General features: G+C 36.5%; 2 protein-coding genes across 2 annotated transcripts; both read left to right on the top strand.

The window, feature by feature from the left end:
* The first annotated feature begins 7503 nt into the window (after positions 1–7503).
* LOC137949705 (bidirectional sugar transporter SWEET14-like) lies at positions 7504–9680 on the top strand. Its single transcript, XM_068795857.1, has 6 exons — positions 7504–7555; positions 8142–8178; positions 8287–8497; positions 8906–9067; positions 9277–9396; positions 9489–9680. Exons 1-6 carry the CDS (start codon positions 7504–7506, stop codon positions 9678–9680), a joined length of 774 nt encoding a protein of 257 aa, XP_068651958.1.
* A 1092-nt stretch (positions 9681–10772) lies between these two features.
* Positions 10773–13521, top strand: LOC137949927 (uncharacterized). Its single transcript, XM_068796218.1, has 4 exons — positions 10773–10928; positions 12399–12450; positions 12575–12641; positions 13431–13521. Exons 1-4 carry the CDS (start codon positions 10773–10775, stop codon positions 13519–13521), a joined length of 366 nt encoding a protein of 121 aa, XP_068652319.1.
* Positions 13522–13818: the final 297 nt, after the last annotated feature.

Here is a 13818-nt window from a genome sequence, read left to right as displayed (position 1 = left end):
AGAGCACATATGGTTTACCATATTTGAATTGTAGTTAGATAACTACTGAGCAAATGTTTTTCTCAACGAGTCATTACATGCCACGTTTGGAACATTACCTAATTATTTATGCTTCTAGTATTTTCACATCCTGATGCATGACCGAATATAGTGGGGCCCGCATCAGACTGCTGTATTTTGCCTCTGGTTTCATGACATGGTGAGCCGACTTCCTACTGCACAGTAGTATTGCTTTGGGTGGATCTGAGTCAAACTGGGGGTCAGGCTCAGGCTTGACTCATCCTCAAACAGTAACATAATCTTTCCTGATTGTATATGATCAAATGACTGGATATGATTTGTGTGTGATAGTAGTGCATAATTATCTTAGTTATACACAGTGATGACCTTCTATTTTATGTACTACTTGTGTATACATTTTACTATAATATTATCTTAATTTATTTTTCATTCCAAAAGTTCTTCTTCTATATTGTTTTGCAGATATGTTAGCTTCTTAGGATATACTTTAATTGTCAATAATATTCACAAATTTACATGTACCTGTTTTTGCCATCATTTGGTTCATTGTCTTCCCATGCTTTGTCAAATGTTGTTATGCTGAATGTTAAAGAATAAACCCACATGGATTAATGAGTACAAAGATATTGAGTTTAGTAGCTAGGAAAAAGGTTTATGTTATGGTCCTGGGTTAAGTACTTGGCTTTCCGCTACCTACTAGGCCGGTTTTTTGGGTAGTATTGGCTAGGTGCTTAACATTTGGTATAAGAGTGGGCACCCATGTCGTGAGTTCGAATCCCGGAGGGGGCGACCTAGCAGTGTCGCTAGAGTGGGCCGCCGTGGTTGTCAGCTCGTGAAGGTGGGATGTGATGTTATGGTCCTGGGTTAAGTACTTGGCTTTCCGATACCTACCAGGCCGATCTTTTGGGTAGTATTGGCTAGGTACTTAACAATTTTCTAAGGGGGGGTTAGTCAACTTGAAGTCCGAGATGATCTTCAACCGCATGACGCCCTTCAACACTTGAAGTCGTTAGTGGAGCGCATATGACATTTCATCTGGATACAGGTGATGAAGCGGTCCTTCATCTCCACGGTTTAAAATCCTTCATCTCAAAGAAGGCCATATTTGATTTTCTTTGAGATGAAGGACGCGTGACTCTCCCTTTGCCCCTCTCTCTCCTCACACCCTCCTCTCTTGCGCGTCCTCATTTTCCTTTTTTTCTTCCTATCTCCCGCACTCCCTCTGTCGTCTCCCTACGCCCCCGACGTCGCTACTGCCTCTCTTCCCTCGGATTCTCGTCTTCGGCCTCCGTCTCTACTCCCTCTCATCTCCGGACTTCGTCTCTCGGTCTTCTCTCGGACTCGCCCTCTCTCTCACACCTCCTCTCTTGTCTCCGTGCCTCCCTCTCTTCTCTCGGACTCGCTCTCCATTTTTCTCTCTCGCTTCTCTCTCTCTCTCTCTCTTATCCCTCTCGACCTCCCTTTCTTCTCTCTCTTCTCCCTTTCGACATCTCACTCCCTCTTGCTATTCTCTTCTCCCTCCAAAATACCTTTCGATTTCTTGCGATTTCCCCTATTTCGGTTTCAATTTTCTTCGATTTTGACATTTGGACTTTGATTTCTTAATTTCTACTTCGATTAGGCATCGATTTCCCCATTCAACATTGATTTCACCCTTCGGCTTCGGTTTTCCCCAAATTTCAGAAGGTATGACTAAACCCTAATTTTTTTTCCATTAAATTAGTGTTTTAATTTATTAAATTTTATTGGTAGTGCCTAATTGGGGGTTATTTGTGCATAATTGTGGGATTTAGGGTTACGGTTTAGGGTCTAAATTCTTGATTCGTGTTAGGGATTATTTATAGGGTTTGGTACTCGGTATTTAAGGGTCATGTAATTAGGGTTTAGGGTTTATGGTTAAGGATTTAGGGTAATTTAGGGATAAGGGTTTTTAAGGTTTAGGGGGTTTAGGGTTTTTAAGGTTTTGGGAGTTTTGTGTTTTTAAGCTCTAGGGTTTATAGGGTTTAGGGTTTGATGGTTTAGGGTTTTTAAGGTTTTGGGGTTTTGTGTTTTTAAGCTCTAGGGTTTTTTGGGTTTAGGGTTTAGGGCTTCTAAGGTTTAGGGGGTCTAGGGTTTAGGGAATTATGTTATGGAATTAGTATTTAGGGTTTAGAGTTTAGTTGGTGATAGGGTTTGATGGTTTATGGTTTAGGTTTTATTAGGGGTTTTTTAGTCCAATTCAAACAAGGCTGAGTCGCCTACACTGGCATCTATTAGCCAACGAAACCGACCCCCATCACTGACGAGGTACAGTTCGTAGTGACTGCGAAGTTATATGGGGCTCTACCAGGGGTGTTCGGTGAATTTGGACTTGATGTGTGTGTTTTCTCATTGTTTAGTGCATATGTAGTAGTGAAAATAGTTTAATTAATTTTGAAATATTTGAGAATGTTGTTGAGAAGTTTTGAAGTGGTATGGTATGTTTTTGCCATGTGGTGAGAAGATTCGGGTGTTATACATATCCACCACACGGTATTCTATTTTTTATGGTTTGTGTTTTTAAGTTCTAGGTTTTCTGGGTTTAGGGTCTTGAATTAGGGTGTAGGGTTTAGGGCTTAGGGCTTTTAAGGTATTAAGTTCTAGAATTAGTGTTTAGGGTTTAGAGTTTAGTAGGTGATAAGGTTTAGGGTTTTTAAGGTTTTGGGGGTTTTGTGTTTTTAAGCTCTAGGGTTTTTTGGGTTTAGGGTTTAGGGCTTCTAAGGTTTAGGGGGTCTAGGGTTTAGGGTATTATGTTATGAAATTAGTGTTTAGTAGGTGATAGGGTTTGACTTTAGGGTTTGATGGTTTATGGTTTAGGTTTTATTAGGGTTTTTTTAGTCCAATTCAAACAAGGCTGAGTCGCCTACACGGGCGTCCATTAGCCAATGAAACCCAACCTCCATCACTGACGAGGTACAGTTCGTAGTGACTGCAAAGTTATATGGGGTTCTACCAGGGCTGTTTGGTGACTTTGGACTTGATGTGTGTGTTTTCTCATTGTTTAGTGCATATGCAGTAGTGAAAATAGTTTAATTAATTTTGAAATGTTAGAGAATGTTGTTGGGAATTTTTGAAGTGTTATGGAATATTTTTTCCATGTGGTGAGAAGATTCGGGTGTTATACATATCCACCACATGGTATTCTATTTTTTATGGTTTGTGTTTCCGTGACGGGTAAAGGTTGTCTGATAAAAAAATTTCCATGAGGACCTTCTCGGATTTAGATCATACATGGCTGTAAGAAGACAACCAATTGGTCGACCATATGACATTTGGACCTTCGAAGACGATTGAAAAATGCTCGATCTCTTGGTCGAGCAGGTTAATCTAGGGAAAAAGTTGCCTAACGGGGTATGGAAGCATGAGGTATATATGGATTATGTTAATAAGTTCAATGAAGACGCAGTCAATAGAAAAACTGTTGAGCAGGTGAAGAATCAAATAAGATCATGGAAGAAAGCATACCAAATGGTAATGAGTTGTATCAACACTAGTGGGTTCGGTTGGAATGCAACCACACAACGAGTTACTGCATGTAAATCTTTATGGCTTGACTACATAATGGTCAGTAATCATAATGTACTATAAAATATTTTTTATGTTTTACACATTAGTATAACTCTATTCCATGACGTATAAAGGATGTTTTATTTTTGTAGGAGCATAAAGATACTGAGAAGTAAAAACGTGAAGGCTGCCCTCTGTACGACAAATTAGCTATGGTGGTGGGAAACACAATAGCCATAGGGTCAGGAGGTGCAACCTTTGTAGATCAGGACGATGAACTTATCCGTGAATTGGAACATGTCCCGATGGATGAGCCTGAGGATGTTGATATAGTTAGGGATACTCTATTGGCATTATTAAGCATGGATGAGTCTCCAGGTAATCAATCTGAAAGAAGTAAGCAGTCATCTTCAAGTTGTCGTAAAAAGAGAACCGAAACGCTCGATGATGACACTAGTAGATTCATTGATGCAATGGATCGAATAGCTCAGACATTTGAGAATTTTATGATGAAGCGTAAAGAGAAAGAGCCCGAAATTGAAAGAGATTGGGTCAAAGCCCTCAGGGAAATCCCGAACCTGTCTGCAAAATTGAAGTTTCACGCTCCTTTATGGATGGATACGCCAAGTAAGAAGGTCATGTTTGAGGAGATGACAACAGAAGAGCGGGTTGAGTGGCTTAAATTTTGTCTTGAAAACTAATTGTAATGCGTTATAAATACACTATTCTTTCGGAATATTGTTATGTATTAGGTATGATGTTTGAATTATGACGTTGCAAGACTTATTAGTATGGATAGTATTTAAATTTGATATGTTGTTGTGTTTATATATTGCATAAATGAATATGGTAGATGAGTATGGATGTGGACAATTAAATGAATATGGTTGTGTAGGGATGTGATTGAATGTATGATGTGGGAATGTGGATGGATATGGTTGTGTATAGGTGTGATTGCAAATAGGTTATGATTGAATATTGATGTTTACTTGTGTTTATGACATTTAGGCGATTGAATTTGTAGATTTCCATGGATACTATGACAGATGAAGAACAGGTTGCAACTATGGTTGCATTCACAACTTTATTTATCGCCCTGGGAAGATACTATATGTACCATTGCAACAAACGTGTACCACGTTCTTGTGGGATGAATGGTCCATTGTATTTGCAAAAGGCACTAGACAAATCACTAATTAAATTTTGGAAAGTTTACAGGATGAATCAACTGGTATTTCACAAATTGGCAGATATACTTACTAGTAAAGGGTTTTTATCAACCACAAAGTCCATCTCAGTTGAAGAACAACTTACATATTTCCTCCTAACTGTTGGTCAACAACAATCTTATAGTGTCACAACAGAGATGTTTGATAGATCAAGCCGGACCTTAAGTAAGTATTTCAACAAGGTGTTGGATGCAATCCTCAAACTTCACTTTGATTACGTCAAACGACCTTCGGAACGCACACACTGGAAGATTTTAACCAGTTCAATGTTTTATACGTACTTCAAGGTAACATCACTTCTTATAACTAAATAATTTTACATTAATATATAAAGTTAGTCAATATTAATTGAAAATGTATAATTAGGATTGTATTGGAGCTATTGATAGAACTCATATAAAAGCGAACATTCCACTTGAAGATCAACCATGGTTCTGGAATAGTAAATGCTATCTCTCACAAAATGTGAAGGCTACATGTTCATTTGACATGCAATTCACTCATGTACTTGTTGGATGGGAGGGATCAGCAGCTGATTCCCGTGTACTGAAGGACGCATTGACTCGCCGAGATAAAATCTTTGTACCATATGTAGTCTTTTTTTTATCTATTTTATCTTCAATTATTTAATGTGGTATATAATTTCTATTATAGAAAATATTATCTAATCGATGCTGGTTATGCAAATCTTACAGGATTTTTGGCTCCATATCGAGGAACCCGGTATCATCTACAATAATTTGGAGATAATATTCCTAGAAATGAAAAAGAATTATTCAACCGAAGACACTCGTCTTTACGAAATATTATTGAGCGAACTTTTGGTGCTTTAAAAGCTCGATTTCAAATATTAAAAGGCACTCCATTTTCTTTTAAGATCCAGGTGAAAATTGTACATGCTCGTTACATATTGAATAATTATACACGTGGAGAGGATTATGATGATATATTTGAAAATGAAGATGATGATTTGGGTGGCGAGCTCGGTGGAGGAGGTGATGCGGTCCAATTAAGTGCAATGGATGATACAGACAGCGACGATTGCGATGGCCTTGAGGATGTGGGTAGCCAAGTAACATGCTTTCGGAGGCAGAGTGCATTAGAATCCACAAGAGCCGCACAATTTTGAGATGCCATATCGATTTCCATGTGGAACGATAAATGATGGTTGTATCTTATTATTTTTGAACATGCGTCGTTTATATGTACTAAACTTGTAACTTGATGATTTTAATATTAAAGGCACGAACTCGTTATTATAATAATCTTTCTTTTAGGTTATTAATAAAGTTGTATATGTATTTATTTATTATTTTTGTTCAATTTTATTACTATATTAAACTTCATATTTAAGTCTCTGGTAAATAAAATATAATTAAAGTATGCATTTGATTAATTAATTACTTTTAATTTTGTCAAAATATATTATTAATTAATACCATTAAAAAAATCTATCTTATGTTATTAATATAATACTTTTTTCTTCATTAATCATATTTATTTTTTATTTACTCTATTGTATTAGTGATTTAATAGTGGTAATTAAAATATTATTAACTCAAACACGTGGTTTAATTAACTTATTTTTATAATTAATAAAATCACTTGTTTTAAATTTTGAAGATGAAGATGAAGATGAACTTGTCCACGCTAACACCCATTTCGAAGATGAAGATCAAATTTTTCGTTTTGATGACTAACCCCCCTCCAAGGTGACTAGTCATTTTGGGATAGTTCTTGGACCCAATTTTACATGGTATCAGAACAAGTACTCATATGTGGGCCTACACCTAAACTAGCCACATGCTGAGCCACAAAAAGAGGGTCTACACCTAAACTATCCACTTGTAGAGCCACAAAAAGAAGACCTACACCTAAAACTATCAACTTGTAGGCCCTCTTTTGTCGCTCTACAAGTTGATAGTTTTAGGTGTAGGCCATCTTTTGTAGCTTTACAGTGGATAGTATAAGTGTAGGCTCTCTTTTGTGGTTTTACAAGTTGATAGTTTTAGGTGTAGGCCCTCTTTTGTGGTTCTACAAGTGGATAATTTAGGTGTAAACCCTTTTTTATGGCTCTACAAGTAGATAGTTTAGGTGTAGGCCCTTGGTGTCTTGTAGATCATGATTAACTTCCATGAGGGTGTCTATAGGTTTAGCACCTAATAAACCATACTCCTGTAACATATCCAATATATATTTTCTCTGAGAAAGAACAATACCTCGCTTGCTACGAACGACTTCAATGCCCAAGAAGTACTCAAAATAGCCCAAATCCTTTGTTTGAAAATATGTGGCCAGATATTGTTTAACTTATGTAATACCATCAAGATCATCACCAGATAACGCAATGTCATCTACATAGACAACCAAAACCACCATACCACTCTTCCTTTTAAGTAGGAACATAGGATTGGGTTGGGTTGGGTTTGGTTTGTTGGCTTTCAAATAACGCAAACCATGATCCTTGGCAAAATGGAGCTGAACTTGAAAACTCTGCTCACACAGCCATGCATTAACAGCCTCTGGTTGAACCACCGATGTCAAGCTTTCTCCCCTGATCACACACCTCTTTCACCTTATCGACTCCTCCTCTATATAAGCCCTTCTCCCAAGACACAGCCTACTCATGCACTCATCACCTTGATTGATACTTCACTCAATCGAGCCTTAGAGGAGCTTCTCTGAGCTCATTTTTTCACAGTTTTTCTCGAAGTGCTGATCGAAAAAGATGGGATTCTTGGTCGCCAGTAACCCATGGATTCTCATCTTTGGCATCTTAGGTAGACAGGAAATTCTTTCACAGACTCCCATTTGTTCTCATGATCACTTTTTGTAGCTGTTTCTGCTTCTGAGAACGCTCGGATGCAATCCTCTCCTTTTTTTATTTTTTTCATGTTCTGGTTTTCGTTTCTTCGCTGTTGTAGCAGCTTCTGCCCTGCTAGTAGTGAAACAACTCAAACTAGCATCACATCACTCTTTACTCGGTTTTCTTCTTTTTTTTCAGTTCTTTTCTTCCCTATCCCCACTGATCTTCACTCTCAGCTTTTGATTGATACAGTTTATTTAAACCATTGCATGAGAATAAAGAAGGAAAAGGAAAAAGTTTGACGTTTAGAAGCATCTGAAACAGTTCGCTCGTATGGCTCCATTATTTCTCCATGGGACCTCAAGTGTAGCTGAGCATTAAAGCTTTCTTTTAAGCATACACTATCCCGCAACCATGAGATTTTCTGAGTGCCTCCCAGTACTAGATATAATAGATTAGCGTCATTCATTCATACGGATCTTACATGAAGGGAAAACCCCAGTTTTGTCTCATTCATACGGGCTTGATGATTCACTCTGAAATGTTCTTGATTGATGCAGGTAACCTGATATCATTGATGGTGCTGCTTGCTCCACTGTAAGTTCCTTCACTGCAATTTCCTCTCCTGATCTTGAAATCTATTTATTTTGTTTCTTAAAACTCAAATATTAATGGGGGGTTTCAATTCTAATTGATCTGTCACAGACCCACATTTTACAGAATTGGCAAGAAAAAATCAACAGAAGGGTTTCTCTCCACCCCATATGTGGTCTCGCTGTTCAGTGCAACGCTTTGGATTTACTATGCATTGTTAAGCACTAATGCCAACCTTGTACTCACTATCAACTTGGTCGCTTGTGCTACTGAGGCAGTCTACATCGGAATTTATTTGACTTATGCATCAAAGAAAGCAAGGGTAAGTCATAAACCCTAGGGGACCGTTTGGAACCCCATGGAAAAGAAAATGAGATTTTAACCATTATTATTCTTAAAAATAGTTAATAAAAATGTGATAATGATCAAATTCTCTTCTTTTTTTTTCTTTTCTTTTCTAGGGGTTTCAAACAGACCCTAGGGATTCTTTGAGTCATGTCTCTGGATAAGTTAGAATCATACTCATCTAATTTATATGTAGCCCCTAATTCCATTTCACATAATGATCGGTAAAAAATTCTTACGAGTCACGTTTCAAATTAGGGTCGACGGCCATTATATAGGTCCTATATGAATTAACAACTCTAATAGTAGTTTATAGGAAGACATGGTTTAAAAAACCGGAGTACTAATTGAGGTTTCTAACTGAAGTTTGGGATTTGATTTGCAGATAGTTACTTTGAGGTGGCTATTGTTGCTGAACGTGGGAGCATTCTCTTCCATTCTTCTTCTCACACTCTTCTTGGCCAAAGGGCTGACACGCCTTAAGGTCATGGGATGGATTTGCATGGTTTTCACCATTTGTGTCTTTGTCGCTCCTTTGAGCATCATGGTGAGATAGAATGTTAATCTTTATTTTTTTAATCTAACAAAGAAACAAACCTTTAATTCTTGTTTAATAGTGTTTTTCCAAAATATGAGAAATAAACAGTTCCCCTTTACTTCTTCTCTAATAAATATCAGCTAATAACGTAATTAGTAAACCACAATATCAATTAAATTTCATGCACTTAACAATCTCATATCGTAAACTATTTTCAGAAGCAAGTGATACGCACCAAGAGCATCGAGTTCATGCCATTTCCTCTATCCTTCTTCCTCACACTCAACGCAATAGCATGGTTCTTTTATGGATTTTTCATAAGAGACTATTTTATCGCCGTAAGTTTATCGTCTCTTCCCACAAATTTCATCACTAATAGTATTAAGTCCATTTTTACTAATTACAATCTCTTTTTTTTGTGTGTGAACAGCTTCCTAATATAATAGGCTTCATCTTCGGTGTCCTTCAAATCATTCTCTATGGCATCTACAGGCGCAACACAACAGCCATGTTAGAGCAGAAACTGCCCACCCATCAACTGCAAATGAAAGAGACGACCTGTGAAAGAACCAATGCTGATCAGCATTTGGAAGAAGGAAGCTTAGACTCCGTTTGCAATTGAAGAACCAACACTGATCGGTGTTCTAAACTACAAAGGTCTATCATGGTTCATAAGTTGCAGTGTATTCATTAAAAGGACTAAGGAAATGTCTTTGTCACCTTTGATAGAAGAAAAAGAAAAAGTTGTATTTTCGTTTTGTAGAGAAATTGTCTGTGTCCAATGAAAGGGATGTTATCCTCGAGTGGGTTTGATAGAGTTACATAGAATTTTGGCAATATAAGATAAAATTTATATGAATACCACATTTTATGATTTATAAAATAATAAGATAATTATTTTAATTATTTTAATTATTTAGTATTTAACCTTAAAGCTGTGTTTAGAACAAAAAAAGTGGAAAGAAAAGAAGAGATTTTTTTTTTTTGGACGCCCGTGAAAAATGGGAGAGAAATATAATTTCTCTTGTTTGGATATATGTGGAAAATGATAAAAAAAAGTACTAATATTTTAAAATTTTGATGATTAAGATTTTTCTTAGGTTTTAATTTCTAGTTTTCTCCCTAAATTCTATCATTTTGTGAAATAAAAATTATTAACTAAGAGATAAAGTGGTTTGCTCTCTTATTTTCTTTTATCTCAATGATTTCTTGCTACCAAACAACATAAAATAATTTTCTCTCTCTTTTTTTCTTCTTCTTTGCTCTTGATTCCAAATAGGCCCTAAGAGAATCCATTTTTATGTTAATTCTATTTTTATTCTCAAGATATACATAATGTAGATTGACAAGGTCTTATAAGGATAAATGTTTAAATTGACCATAGCAGTGTGATATCTGTGTTAATCTAGATAAAATTCTCCATCCTCTTTTTCTTAGTTGAATAGTTCATTGTTCTTCTTCTTTTTTTCTTGAATAATTCAAAAAAATTCTTCTTCTTTTTTTTTTTTTTTTTAGTTTTGAATAGTTTGACAAAACTTTATTTGGCATGAGAAAATGTGTAGCGTTTGCTTGTATTGGTATCCCTGATCCTAAGACTTACTGATCTTTCTGTGGTTCATCTTTGTCGCTTCAGTTTTTAGAGATCCATAGCCACTTACTGTTTCCTCCCCTAGCTGCTCATGATTTAATTTTTTATTATGGCAGATTTGAGCTCATGGCCCGATTAGGAAGTTCAATGCTCTACTCCTTGCTTCTGTTCATCTTTGTTCTTTCTATCCAAGAAATGTATCGAGCAAAATTGGCATCTACAGAGTTACTTACAATAATGGGTGACTTCAGTAGTTCCCCACTGTTTCTTTTGTTGCTTGCAGTGAGTTTCTTGTAGTAAAGCCCTCTCTTCTTGTACTGACTAGCTTATACAAGTTCGTAGTGCATTTCTGGCTTGCTTTCACATGAAGACGACAACTTGATTTCATTCACTATTTTCATCCTCCCTTGTCGACTGGTCTTTGTACCATCTCAAAGTTTTGCAAGTATTCTGTTATTTTAAAAGCAACTGAAGTACTTAAAAAGCAGTATTTTATGCAGAGTTCTTGTAATTACTAAAGAATATTGTTCGGCTGTTTTCTTTAGAACTCAAAACATGGAATTTCAACCTGCATTGTGTATCAATGTTGCCTGAAGTTTTATATCAGAAACTAGTGAGAAATAACTATCTCATGATGACTTTCATGTGCGATTGATTTGACATTACTCCTGATATCTTTGTGGTTTAATCTTATGCAAAATGCCACAACATAATGATTCTTTGAAATTTATGTGCTGAAGTGAATAATGTGTCAATCCATTCTTGGTGGCTAGGATACATGCCTAGGAAAGGTGTGATTCAAATGCCTTCTAACTCATAGATTTCATCCTGGAATGTCTATCTTCTTTGATGCTGAAGCTATTTTTTTGTTTTGTTGCTCACAAAAGATAATCTCAGGGGTGAAGACTTGTGAGTGTTCATAATGGTTAATAATGGTACAGAAATTAGATCGTCTCATGGGATGAGAAAATGGGTTAATTACAAAAAATATAGGATTTTAAAAGTGCTTCTTGATTGTACAATGAGATTGAAAATATACCAAAAGTTTGTTAATACTTGGTGAGACACTATCTGTCGAACTTTAATTCTATGATAAACAAAGTTTGAAGTTCCCTCTGATATTACATGCTCTAAACCCACTTTACCAACATTTTGATTACGTCGCTGAGAGAAATTTAAGAAAGTGAAGCTGTGTGTTGTTTTCAGTTAGCTAGGAAAAACGAGCTCTCCTCTTTTGCAGATTGTAGTTGTTTTAAGAAGTAATTTTCTTCTCCTGCCACCAATTTTTTTTAGTGGGAAAGGAAAGGTTAAATTTGTTGTTTATAAAATGGTAATTACCTACTGGAAATGGCTCTGGCAAGGGAGTTGTCTGAGTCTGTAAAATTACCCTAGACTCTGTGGCATTTTTTTATGACAATATCACATTAAGACTCAGATGCATTTCAAAAAGTAAAGAACTTATATGTGTGATGTTATTTCTTTGGATCTTGCCTTTCTCAGAATGAGAATTCTTTCATATTGTGTCTGGTTTATGCAGTCAGTTAGCTGGAGTTTTCTTTGCTTCATTGTATTTTCTGTTGTACAATTGTTCTTCTGTTTATGTATGTCATATTTCTTCTTTATTAGTAGGCATAGGTGGGGGATGTGTATGAACTGAAATCCTGTTGAAAACTAGCATTTTTTGTTGATTAATCAGTCAATGCACAGGGTGCTTCTTCAAGTGCTGTGCTTACTTAATCAAACATCTTGCAGTTTATTGGAAATATACAGGAATCAAGCAGCAGTAGAACTGGGTGGGGTGCTGGTAAGTGATGCATGGTTCTGTATATAGCCATAGATGCTTAGTTTCGATATCTTAAACTAGAAATAGATTTGAGAAGTGAAATGGCTAATGTGTTACCTTCTAATGCACCTTTATTTTGTGACAGTTGTGTTGGCAGAAATTGTTGCTCTTGTTGCTGAAAGTACAGTGCACCGTGTTTGTATCACAATATGGTAATCCTTTTTTTCAGATTTCATGCCAGTCCCCACATTTTCTCCTGATGTTTATTTGAAAGCATGTAGTCTTGTTTGTTCTTCAAGAGGGTATGACCATAATCTTCTTTGGCCTGTTGAGCATTATTCATATCTCAACATCTCATTGATGAGCCTATGTAACCATGAATTGGATGTCATCTGGGTTCATAGTCTTTCTCATCAACATCTTTAGTGATTCTCGGTTCACTTTTATTTTTTAGTTATTCAATAAAAGGTGTGATTACTGTATTTCTGAGTCCCTCTATGTGTCAGTATTGGCCTTACTGTAGTATTCAGTAGCTTGTTGAAATAGGTTCTCCACTTTCTCTAATATCATTTTCCACTAAAAAGCTGTGGTCTTCACCCCACCTTATTGCATTTAAAGGATCTATGTTGTCATTTTTTTCGGCTTTCACTATTTTGTATGTTTCTTTCCCCCCTTTTTTCTTCTTAACATTTTTGTTCCTTTCATTAGATTGCCATCTGGCTCACATTTTGCTTTGTCTTGAATAATGTTTACTCATCTCCAGCTCTGTACATTCATGTGTAGTTTCCTTGTACTTGGAACCCTGTCATTCTTTTAATTTGTTTTGTACAAACAGTAGATACCCCAGGCATTCATGAGACTTGAAACCTGTCATCGCACATTGAGAAATCTCCCAATATGGCCATTGGGCCAGGCTCAATCCACAAACCATACCATTTTTGTCCTAGCAGGAATGAATTGAGCCAAGCTTCTAACTGTTGATTCTGTACAATCCATTGCAGTTTCTTGTTCTCTAGGGTACTTCTCTATGAAATCAACAAGTTGTCTGGCATGATGATTGGTAAAACTGAAGTGAAAGCAAAACAGCACTGAGTTCTACCCATTGGGTCACTTGAGGTATATGCCTTCCCTCAGGCTATGAGTGGTTTTTTTTTCTATACTAAAAGAATACTAGTTCGGCAAGGAATGTTTCTTTTTGTAAGTCTCACAATGCGTCCACCCTCTATTTTTTACTGTTGCTGGTTCAAATCCTTTAGTAGCTTAATATATATAATGGGTCCATTCACTTCCTTTGCTGTCCCTACTAGTTGGAAACTCAATTCACAGTTTGTTTGGATTCGACCAGCTTCCTTGCTGATATTATAGTTACGAATGCAAACTCATTCCTGT

This window comes from Aristolochia californica, unplaced genomic scaffold (assembly GCF_029961685.1).
Source record: "Aristolochia californica isolate CCGP_79_NKW_82.1479 unplaced genomic scaffold, dmAriCali1.0.hap1 SCAF_1, whole genome shotgun sequence".
NCBI lineage: Eukaryota > Viridiplantae > Streptophyta > Magnoliopsida > Piperales > Aristolochiaceae > Aristolochia > Aristolochia californica.
Note: the sequence above shows the minus strand (reverse complement) of the source record. Positions and strands in the feature narration are given on the sequence as shown.

Bases quoted from the DNA above. Each gene is read 5' to 3' on its own strand.
- LOC137949705 (XM_068795857.1), top strand. From the start codon at position 7,504: ATGGGATTCTTGGTCGCCAGTAACCCATGGATTCTCATCTTTGGCATC. The intron at 8,179-8,286 runs GTAAGTTCCTTC...GATCTGTCACAG, and splicing joins ATGGTGCTGCTTGCTCCACT to ACCCACATTTTACAGAATTG. The intron at 9,068-9,276 runs GTGAGATAGAAT...AACTATTTTCAG, and splicing joins TCGCTCCTTTGAGCATCATG to AAGCAAGTGATACGCACCAA.
- LOC137949927 (XM_068796218.1), top strand. From the start codon at position 10,773: ATGGCCCGATTAGGAAGTTCAATGCTCTACTCCTTGCTTCTGTTCATC. The intron at 10,929-12,398 runs GTGAGTTTCTTG...AACATCTTGCAG, and splicing joins TGTTTCTTTTGTTGCTTGCA to TTTATTGGAAATATACAGGA. The intron at 12,451-12,574 runs GTAAGTGATGCA...ATTTTGTGACAG, and splicing joins TAGAACTGGGTGGGGTGCTG to TTGTGTTGGCAGAAATTGTT.